This window comes from Camelina sativa, chromosome 13 (genome assembly GCF_030686135.1).
Source record: "Camelina sativa cultivar CO46 ecotype springtype chromosome 13, ASM3068613v1".
In the NCBI taxonomy this organism is placed as follows: Eukaryota; Viridiplantae; Streptophyta; class Magnoliopsida; order Brassicales; family Brassicaceae; genus Camelina; species Camelina sativa.
In genome coordinates, this window is record NC_141892.1 from 15,382,246 (window position 1) to 15,393,800 (window position 11,555).

At 36.4% G+C, this 11,555-nt stretch overlaps 1 protein-coding gene and 1 pseudogene across 1 annotated transcript; one reads left to right on the forward strand and one right to left on the reverse strand.

Moving 5' to 3' along the window:
- Nucleotides 1-592: 592 nt before the first annotated feature.
- Nucleotides 593-3,304, reverse strand: LOC104736911 (cytochrome P450 71A20-like). The gene is made up of 4 exons (XM_087480462.1): nt 2,848-3,304; nt 1,426-1,917; nt 1,061-1,339; nt 593-968 (listed from the first exon to the last, which is right to left on the reverse strand). The coding sequence occupies exons 1-4, from the start codon at nt 2,851-2,853 to the stop codon at nt 864-866; spliced, it is 882 nt and encodes a 293-aa protein (XP_087336588.1). The 5' UTR covers nt 2,854-3,304; the 3' UTR covers nt 593-863.
- Nucleotides 3,305-10,286: 6,982 nt separating this feature from the next.
- Nucleotides 10,287-11,317, forward strand: LOC147929597 (uncharacterized; annotated as a pseudogene).
- Nucleotides 11,318-11,555: the final 238 nt, after the last annotated feature.

The window sequence follows — 11,555 nt, forward strand, 5'->3', positions numbered from 1 at the left end:
CAAAACGACGTCTTTTAGGAGTGATTTTACTAGTTCATTGCCACATTATCGTCACATTGGTCCCGATCAGCATAATCAACAATGGATTTTGATTAAAGCACTATAATTAAAGTTCAGGTAGATTATTTGAATTTTTGATATTTCAATTTGGAATAGGCACTGTTGATTTGTTCGTATATAAAAACGCAAGATCGGTATTGTTGAGTGTGAAATAGGCCATTTCCCGTCAATCAACACCAAGTTTGTCGAGTGCGGGTATCGATCAACACTACTGTTCAGCAGGTTTGGTCAGTGTAATTTGTTGCCTAAGTATTTTTAATAATATTCATGCATTGTTTTATGTTTGGTACAAGTAAAGGTAAAGTGTGTCTGTGGGATTATGGTAACGAGGAAGATGATGATGTAGGCATTTTTGGTGTTTTGATTGTTATGTTATGATTTGTGTTAGGATGTTAGTTTTCCTGAAATAATTGTTGTTAGAACGGATGTTAAGTTGATGATTGTAACCTGAATCTTGATTTATTCGATGATTTGCTTGATAATTGGTTCGGTTAATTCAGTAGGTTTGTTAATAAGTATGGGATCATTGATGAATGAATAAAAAAACAAAAAAAAAACAAGTCGCTTCAGAAATAGTCTTACATAGAGAATAAAGTAGAAGATGGGCATACAGTAAGAGGAAACTTGCGGCAAACTTCAATACCAGTTGCTTCAATAAGATCAGGCTTACCACCTCCCTTGACAGTCCACTCGAACCGGTTGACTAGGTTGGCAAGTGTCACCTCGACCAAACCCAAGGCAAAGTCGATTCCAGGACAGCCCCTTCTCCCATATCCAAATGGAATGAAACTGAAATTTTGTCCTTAAAAATTCAAAAGTGAATTTAAATGCCTCTCCGGTCTAAATTCTTCTGCATCTGCTCCCCATGTTTTAGCGTCTCTTTGGATTGTCCACAAATTGATTAGCACCTATGTTCCAAAATAATTTTCTCTTCTTAACAACCATATTTTTAATTTAGACATGAACTTCGATATGGATTTTATTTGATGTAAGGACTTACTTGTGTTCCTGCAGCTATGTCATATCCATGTAATTTGACATCTTCACTCAATAGCCGGGGAAGTAATGGAACCGGCGGATGTAACCTAAGGACCTCCTTAATAACAACATATAGATAGTTCATTTTCTCAACTTCCTTCTCCGATACATATAAACTACGCGTTGGAACTAAACGATTTTCATCTTGGAGTTTCTTCATACACTCTGGATGCCTCATAAGCTCTGTCATCGTCCATTCAAGTAGTGTGAAAGTTATTGCCCAACCCCCAAGCACCATATCCTACAAAAAGAAATAAATTTACAAATTAGTTAAGTTGATTCTGCCTGCTTCACTTTTCTTAAAGGAAAAACATGAGTTTGCCTTACAAAGAGCATAATTTTTAACCCGCTTCGATCGAGCTCAAATTTCGCGGTTTTATCTCTTTGCACCATTAGCAATATACTCAAAAAACTTGACTTGAATTTATCAGCATCTTCATGTTCTTGCACCACTCTTTCTAAAAACCCATCAATCTCGTTATTTACTTCTTTTACTTTGTTATCAAGACCTCGTACCCTATCTATCCATGCTAAACTAGGAATGTATTCGCCGAGAGGAAAAGCACCAAGGAGCTCCAAGAATTTCCTTAATATGCTCCTTGAAATCTCACTACCTTCCTCAAAACTATATTTTCTTCCGAAAACAATTCTAGTTATAACATCGTTTGTAAGATCCGAGATGAGCTCGCTTAGATTTACCGTTGAAGAGGAAGAACTCGCTTTCTCTAGCTTTTCCATCATCACATTGACTTCGTCTTCTCTTATATTTTCAAAGGACCTGACTATTTTGCTGTTGAGGAGGTTCGGAACGCAGATACTCTACATGTGTTACATGCATCCCAATGGAGACATTAAGACATTAATTGTGTAAAATTCTAATGTCCTCCTTATATAATTCGATTCACTCAAATAATAATGCTCACAAAATTAAGACATTAAGACATTAAGACATTAATTGTGTAGGATTCGGTGTTGGTCGTCAAAAATATAAAGTTAACAAACTTCAAATAATTTAACTGAATACAAATTTTCAAAGCATTAAGATCATTACAAAAGAGGTAATATATTTAAAGAAAAATATGTATGAGAAATTACTTTCGTTTTCTTCTGATTAATATTGATCCTAAATTTTAAAAAATTTCAATAAAAATGAATCTGTCACTATAACAGCTTTTAAGAGCAAGATTATTCCTAGAGACCCTATAACTCTCTCAAATATATTAATTTATAAAGATAAAAGAAAAACCAATAAAATGTTGATATGGATGAAATGAATCTTTAGAATGATTCTGATAGGTCATTATTTGAGAATGAATTTTCCTCTATCTCTTTTTTCTATTATTTTTATTTTAATATTGGTAGAGACTTCCACTATCTATACTTTAATAATTTTTCTCTCTCCCTCATGAAAATGGATTTTTTGTAAATCCATATTTGTTCGAAACTCAAGAAAATAATGTGTATTTCTAGAATTCGGTTATTAGTTGATGAATGCGCATATATTTTTTACCATAAAGCTGTTAAAAAAGGAAGATCATTTTTAACTTAGTGTATTAATTAAGAAAGGAAGACATTTATAACTTAGTGTTTGAATGGCTTTTGCGACACAAAACTTTTATTGACATAAAAATAATTTATCTTAAAATTGAGAACGAAAAAAATCCTTAATCTGATTCCTATAATCTCTCCCTCAAGACAACACAAACCTCTAAATTAAAATTTTAAAAAAACATTAAGGAAGTAAAATACCTTCATCTGCCTTCAATATTCTCCATAGGGGGAAAATACCAAATCTCTCCCACCATTAAGAAGTATATCAACCATTTTTGTTTTTGGGCGGTTGGCAAACTTTATATCGTGTGTTTTCATGACATTACTAGCTACCTCAGCAGAAGAGACTAGGATAATAGGGACGTGACCGAAGTGGAGAAGCATGAGCGGCCCATATCGGCGGCTAAGGGAACGGAGAGAGCGGTGGGGATGGAGGCTGAGCTGATGGAGGTTTCCAATCACCGGAAACCGCCATGGAGACGGTGGTAGGTTTGCCTTGGTGGTTCGTTTGAGGATATGTTTTAGAAAGAGAATGGCTAAGGAATTTGTTAAGAACAAAGAGACTAAAATCATTTATTTAATTTTTTTGTTTAGTGCAAATTGAGCATATTTGGTCGTGTTCTTAGTATACTATGTCCTGTTTTTATAGACGAGTAGTTATATGAAAAGGACGAGTTCCCTTTATATATGATATTATGACTTTCCAAAAACAAATCTATCAGATCATTGGGCTTCTTAGCGAGAGGCCCAAATGCTAAAAAAAAAATATTTTTAGTTGAATGTTTAATGAATGGTAAGTGACGTCGGTCGATGGTAATTACGATGGCTAGCAGATCTAAATAGAGAATCTCATTTACCTGCACTGATGGACTGTGGTTCAATGATTTGTCCATCATTATCTGGCAGGAGATGAAAAGAAGGTAGAAACGGCGATGAAAGATGAAAAAGAGGAGGAACGACGACGAGTAGGGAGAGGAGAAGGAAGAAGAGAATGAAGCAAATGACCGGGATTAACTTCCTGTTAGATATGTTAATAGAAAACTGAAAGTTTTTATATTAAAAATTAAAAATTAATTAGATAACGAGAGTAAAATTGAAATTTTGATTTTGTTGAAAATTTTTGGAAATGAAAACAATAACACATATTATTTTGGGTTTTAAATGACATGTTTTTATAATTTGGTGTATTTTTATTTCAATCCAAAACAATTAGGTATTAAACGTCCAAATAAATCAAATATAATATATTGTTTTAAAACCCCTTTGTTTTGCACAAGAACTCGGTTCAGAAGCAACAAACTCTTCTACATCTCTAATCTCCTTTACCTCATATCTCCTTTGCAACAATTTCATAGGCTTTTGATACCATAAATTCTTCTTCAACGAAATTTTCGAATCAACATTTTCCATATACATATTTACTTTGATTTAAAAACGTTCTATCAACTGGGTTGGAAGAGAGGTAAATGACACTGACATTCACAATAGACTATCATAGCCTTGGACAGCAGAAGATAAAACAAAAGAAATAAATTCCGTAGCCTTGTTGCCTCGGCCAGAGCATTGGCCACTCCACGATATTGTGCTTCGGCACTTAACCGGGAAGCGGTTTGCTGACGCTTAGTCGACCAGGAAATCAGGTTATCAACAAGAATGACACGATAATCAGAGGTGGAGCGTCTTGTGTCAGAGCAGCCTGTCCAGTCAGCATCCAAATACGCAGCAAGGCTACAAGGATGTCCACCAAAGAGTTCGAAGGCCATGACTTAAAGCGCCTTTGACATACCGGAGAATGAGTTTTAAAGCGTTAAAATGTTCCTCTCGGGGATCATGCATGTAAAGGCACACTTTTTTAAAAGCATAGGCGATATCCGGTCGGTGAATGTAAGATATTGAATGGCACCATCAAGACTGCGATACAACATGGCATCAACGATTAGTGAACCAGCATCAGCATGCAAAATGGGTTTTGTATCCACTAGAGTAAGACACAGACTACAGTTGGACATAGAAGCCCAAACCGAAGGCATAACGTGTTATCGCAATACCAAGGAAATAGTGAAGTTTGCCTATGTCCATCATTTCAAATTTGGTATTGAGAGAGGAGATGATGGAGTGAAGAAGGCGTGAGGAAGATGATGTGATAGACCAGTTCCTTGTTATAATTGTAGACAAAGAGAGATTGATCAAACTTACTTTGCGTGAACCCAATCCGTTTAGAATAGGTGGCAAAATGATTGTACCAAGTGTGAGGAGCTTGCCTAAGTCTATATAGTGACTTACGCAACAAGCAAACGTGATTAGGTTTCAAATGATCAATAAAACCGGGGGTTGATGCATGTAGATCGTTTCTTCAAGATCCCCATTGAGAAAAGCGTTTTTGACATCCAGCTGATGAAGTGTCCACTCGCGAGACCCCAACCCCAAGATTTGCGCTTATGGTAACCGGCTTAACCACCAAACTGAAAGTTTCATCACAACCTACACAAACTTGCTGTGAGCGGGAATTAGCGGCGAGGCGATCTTTGTATTGCGCAAGGTTGCCATGTGCATCATATTTGTGCTTGAAAAGCGACATACAACGAATAATATCATTAGCAACTGGCTGCGTAACAAGATCCCACGTCCTACTTTTAATTTGAGCTTCATTTTCTAAGGTCATGGCTTTGTTCCAATTTGGATCTTTAATAGTCTGAATATGAGAGAAAGGAAGTGGAGATATTGTCAAAACATTGAGATTAAGCCGATGTGTCGGCTTTGTTATTCCACTTTTGCTTCGGGTGGTAATGACATGCGATGGAAGTGGATTATTGGGCTGCATATTTGATGGAGAAGGGGGAGGAGAACTCACTGGGATAATGGGCCGCAAATTTGGCTAAGGAAGTGGAAGACAGATTTTCCAAGGAATTGGAGATGGTGGCGTAAGAGGCACGGCTTGTGGCTGGTTGTTTAGCTGTAGAGGTGAGGAGAAAGGAAACACATTTTCGTCAAATATAACATGCCTAGAGAAAATTATTTTTTGAGTGGAGAGCTCTAAGCATCGATAACCATGATGATCATGTGGGTATCCAAGAAAAACACATGCAGTCGAAAGAGGTGTGAGTTTGTGTGATGTGACGGGAAGAAGGTTTGGATAGCAAAGATAACCAAAGATACGAAGGTGAGTATTGGAGACTAGTTTTTTGAACAACGGAGAAAATAAAACCTCATTTTGGATGGCCACAGAAGGGATGATGTTCAATAGATATACGGCTGTGTGAAGCGCCTCGACCCAAAAGTTCAGTGGCATGGATGCTTGAACAAGCAATATACGATAACAATATTTTTAATCATACAAAGCATCTGTTCTGCCTTGTCGTTCTGATGTGACGTGTGAGGGCATGAGAAACGGATAGTTGTGCCTTTGGATGCAAGAAACTCCAACATCGGGAAATTACTGTACTCCCCACCCTTGTTGCTTTGAATGGCGTTGATGGGCCGTTGAAACTACGTCTTAACATAAGCTGTGAAGTGGAGATATCTGTTGAACACTGATATATCATGGTTTTTAGGTGTTTTTAGCCATGATATAAGTCTTATTTATAGTCTTTTTAGTATTTTTAGAGTCTTTTGAGTCTTTATAGGATTTAGCATGGATGGGAGCATAATGGAGCTAAATAGGAGGATTTAGAATACATTCAAGCATTGAGGCTGAAACTGCAAAGTTGGGAGACGAATTCAGAGAAGGCATCGACAGATGCAATTGATAGTATCGAACGATGCATAACCAAAGAAGAAATCAGAAGTTTTCCCACAAGTTCTAGAAGATTTACAAAAATTGCCCAAGCTTTTCTATTTGCAATTAAGGCCCAAGACGTGTTTTAGGAATATATATAGGATTTTTATGGTCATTGTTTAGACCTAAACTTTATTTTTTCCTGCAACTTTTGAGAGAAAACCCTGAGAGATTTTTAGAGAGCTTTTGGGAGAGAAGAATCAAGACTCCTTCAGAGAAGATTAAGAACTTTTCTTCTTGGTTTAACCTCTTAATGTTATCTATTTTATTCATGATTTGTGTTCTTACAATTATGTCTGAGTAGATCTGCTTGTCTAAACTTGATTTTATTGCTGATTTTAACTTGAATTTTGCAAAGAGATTTAGATTTTCTGGTTTAAAACTTATATAATATTTACAGTGAGAACTAATTTATTTTACAATTGTGTTTAGTGTTCAAAAACGGTACTTAATTGTTGAATCTTGCTTACTTACTTAATTGATATGATTTTCCATGATTTCCTGAGAATTTCCCTAGGCCTAACGTTTCATCCATCTGAATTTAAATCTCTTTTATTTTCTGTTTAATCTTGCAATTTAATTAGAATATTTCTATTCAGCATAATTAAAAGATTAGTAAATCTATTGTGTGAATCTGGAGTCTTTGTGGATTCGATCCCTAAGTACTACAATTGATATCTTAATTTGAGAGAGTAGCTCTAGGGTAAATTTGAGCATATCAAACACATCGCTTCTGCGTTTAAGACGATAAATCCAAACAAACTGAGAATAGTGATCAAGAAAAAGCAAATAATATTTTATTCCACTAAAACTTGTCATAGGAGAGGTCCACAAATTGGAATGAATAATATCAAAATGAGAGGAAACAACAGAAGTAGAAGAAAAAAGTGGCAGTCCCATGTGTTTGCCAAGTTGGCAGGCATGACACATTGGACTGTTGGTGCCTTTATTGCTTGAAATCGAAGAGGAAGAGAATACTAAGAGAAGAGCTACTCAGATATCCCAGTCGCTTGTGACAAACATAACTCATTGCAAGAGAGAGGAAGGGAGTTTGGTTGACAGTTTGTGACACTGAGTAGAGAGAGCCAGAGCTGTTACATCGGAATAGAGCAGTTCAGGTTGGGAGATCCTTAAAAGAAAAGCTAAAGGGTCAAACTCAATAGAACAACAATTTTTAGTAACTAACCGACGAACAGAGATCAGATTTTTAATGATAGAGGGGCACAAAAGAACGTTATTTAAGTGAATAGAGCGAGAGGGAGACGAAATTCTCCCATCACCGATTTTAGTAACATAAGCTATTACCGAAGAGAGCTCGAATTAAAAATAGAAGGAAGGTTACCTTGTTGAGCGGTTACATTTCTTGTTGCACCATTGTCCATGACTTAGTTTGGATCATAGAGGTCGTGGAGGCTTATTGTGCTGAACGCATCGGCAAGAGCCATTGGTATATGCTCAGTGGAAGATGGAGACGAAGCTGTTTGAGCAAGGTGTGTCTCACTTTGGTTTCATGGAGGAAGAGCAAGGAGACTACCATAATGGGAAGTGTATTGCTGATGGTGTTCAGGCTATGACCCAGTAGTTGGGTTGAGGAGGTTGCAGTGGCCATAGGCGTACTGGTATGGATACCGTGCTCCATACGACCACTATGGTAGAGGAGGTGGAGTGGACCATAAGTTGATGAAGCGGTAATGGGAGGTGGAGCAGGATCAAAAGGCGGCATAAAACCCCAGAGAATTTAGCATGTTTTAGGTTTCAAATCTCATACTATATAAGATTGTGTTTAACCTTCTTGAACCGTTAGTCTCATTGATATTGCAATATAGATAGTGAGTACAATCTATACAACAATAAAGGCCCTGTTCGGGAGAGAATTGTTGCAACTGCTTCCAACGATCTGAATACGCTTTACTTTTCTTCTATTTTCTTTTTCATCTCTATTTCAAATCTTTTTAATTTATGTCGCTGTTGATATGCTCAAATTTACCCTAGAACTAATCTCTCAGATTAAGAGATCACTGTAGTATTTATGGATCAAATCCATAGAGACTCTAGATTCACACAATGGATTTATTAGTCTTTTAATTATGCTAAACATAATAAATTGTATTAAAATAAAAAGAGCAAGAAAAGCAATAAAAAAAGAGTTAGTTCAATAAAAGAAAATATAGGTTCAGGGAAATTCTCAGAAAATTCATAAAAATCAGATAAAGTAATTGTTAGGATTTATTAAGAATCTAAATCACAAAAGTAAAATTAACCAGCTCTAGCTGTGAAAATTATCTAAGTCTAAAAACTAGAATTCCAAATCTCTTTGCAAATCCTAATGATTAAACTAGCATTAAATTCAGGTTTGATAAGTTCACAAAATCCCTAAACCAAATCTCTTTGTGAATAGGTATTTTGCTCATCTAAGATTATTTCAGAAAATTAATAACACTCTTATGTCTATCAATTAACCTAAGACCAGATTCTAGGTTGCTCTCGCTACTCTAGAATACACAATAAACCAATCTAGATGAAGAATTCTATAGATATTACCCTAACAATCTGATAACCTAACCATTCATGAATTCCTTTGAAAACCCTAAACCTAACAAGAGATCTACTCAGACATGTCAATGAAACAAAAATCATGAATAAAATAGATATATGTTTTAAAACACTTGGAGTGGACTTCCATAACCGGCCTGTTACATGTCTTGGCCGAAGGCCCATTGCTTATTTACTTTTCCTAGTCGGTTTTGTACTAAGGCTTTGCCCTTACTATATATATGTAACATTCGATCAAGTTATGAAGAAGAATAGAAGAGAATACAACTTTCAGTTTCTCTACTTTCACAACACGTTATCAGCATGACTTGTTCTAAACCAGCTGAGAAAAATCCTAACCCTAAAACCCTAAAACCACCGCCGCTTTCACCCCTTGTTCATCCAAGCTTTTCGATTCTTGTTCGTGATCAAAGCGTGTTCATGTTCAAGCTCTGTTCGTGATCGGTTCGTGTTTCTACCATGTTCGAGGTTCGTGGTTCGTGGATCAACTCAAGGTAAAACCGAGGTCTATAGATCCCGGTTCAATCCAGTCAACCCCAAATCGGTGGAAGGTAAACAATAATCAAACCCCCTTAGAACCTATGAAATCGAATCTGATATTAAACTCTATAAGAACCCTAAAATCTACAAGTACACAATCAACAAAAAAAACCCTAAGCTTTAGACCCTAAAACCCTAAAACTTTAAAACTTAAAATCGGTTGTTATGAGGTTTAGGGCTGCTTAGATTGTTTGCAAATTAAACCGATTATGCAAAGATTAAAATCTGATTATTATTGTTGATTGTTTGCTTGTTGCATAAAAACCCTAGAACTAAAACCTAAATTCAAAATTCATAGAGAGAAAGTTAAATCAATTGTTCTAGGTTGTTAGAATCCGATTAGTATTGTTTGTTTAATCAAACCCTAAAACTAAGAAATTAAAATCGGAATTGTCTATGTTTGCATGAAAATAAAATTAGGATAACTCACAAATTAATTCTAGACATTATCCTAAAATCCTAGAAAATATTCCCTAAAACTTTGTCCTAATCCTAATTTAAGAAAAAGGAAAATTTAAGGAAAAGGAAATTTTTTTGTAAAAGGAAAACTTTGCATGCTAGATTAAATTTGTTGTCTAGGATTGTTGTTTCATGCATGATAAGCCACGGAAATTTGAGTATAAAAGCATGGCATGGTTCGGTCTCAAATACCGCATGGCCTTAAATGATTGGCATGGTTCGGTCTCAAATACCGCATGGCCTAAATTTGTTGCATGGTTCGGTCTCAAATACCGCATGCTAATGAACGGATGCATGTTCTGTTTTGTAGATGACAAAACTTAACAATCTCTCCTATGCTGCCCTTAATGTTTATGGAGATAATTACTTGCAATGGGCATTCGACACAAAGATCAATCTGAAATCAAAGGATCTTTGTGAGTGCATTGAGGATGATAATGAGTGTTCTGAAAAGAACAAGTACAAGGCAATAATGCATATTCGCCATCACCTTGCTGAGAGTCTCAAAAACCAGTACCTCACTATTGAAGTTCCTCTTGACCTTTGGACAACGTTGAAAAACAGATACGGACACCAAAAGACGGTGCTCCTACCAAAGGCTCAATTCGATTGGAAAAACTTAAGGATCCAGGATTTCAAAACCATGGATGAGTATAACTCAGAGCTATTTAAGATAGTCTCAATCCTAAAGTTATGTGGTACCGAGGTGACTGAGGAGGACTTGCTAGAGAAGACATTCTCTACCTTTCACTCCAATAACGTATTGCTTCAACAACAGTATCGTGAAAAAGGGTTTAAGACGCTTGCAAGCCTCATCTCTTGTTTGTTGCTTGCTGAGCAGAACAATGAGCTATTGATGATGAATAGTGCTTTGAGACCTCCGGGTACAGCCCCATTACCGGAAGCTCACAAGGTTGATATGGCAAAGAAAAATCCCAACGAGCCTAAAGAGCCGAAAGAGACTAAAGAGTCTAACTATGTCCCGGCCGTGGCCGTGGGAGAGGTAAACGTGGTGGTCCTGGTCGTGGGACCTATCAAGGACACAATTTTGGTGGTCAAGGTCGTGGAAACCGATTCAGCTTTGGCCGTGGTCGGGGTAGAGGTTGCGGTACATTTAAACCGCAACATAAGACCAAGTCCACTTGCCATAAATGTGGTATGGAGAGCCACTGGGTAAAGACATGCAGAACTCCTACGCATCTTGTTGACCTCTATCAAGAGAATTTGAAAAAGGATCCAGAAGCTAACTTGGTTCATCTCGATGGTGAAGGTGATTTCGACCATGAGAAGGATGACCTATTGGATTATCAAACCTCTGATTGTTTAAGAGATGATAATTAAACTCAAATGTGGTCTCGATTTAATTTTATATTTATGCTTTGCATATTGATTGGATTATTATTATGAATTATTATAATTATGTTTTAAATTCAATTATTTTATAAAATTATTTGTTTATTTTTAAAACATAATCCTTGTCCATATTGAGAAATGGCTAAAGACAAGAACAATGCCAATATTAGCGGGTATAGCAAGATAATTGAAGGCTACGGCCAGGCACACATCTTGAACTAAGTGA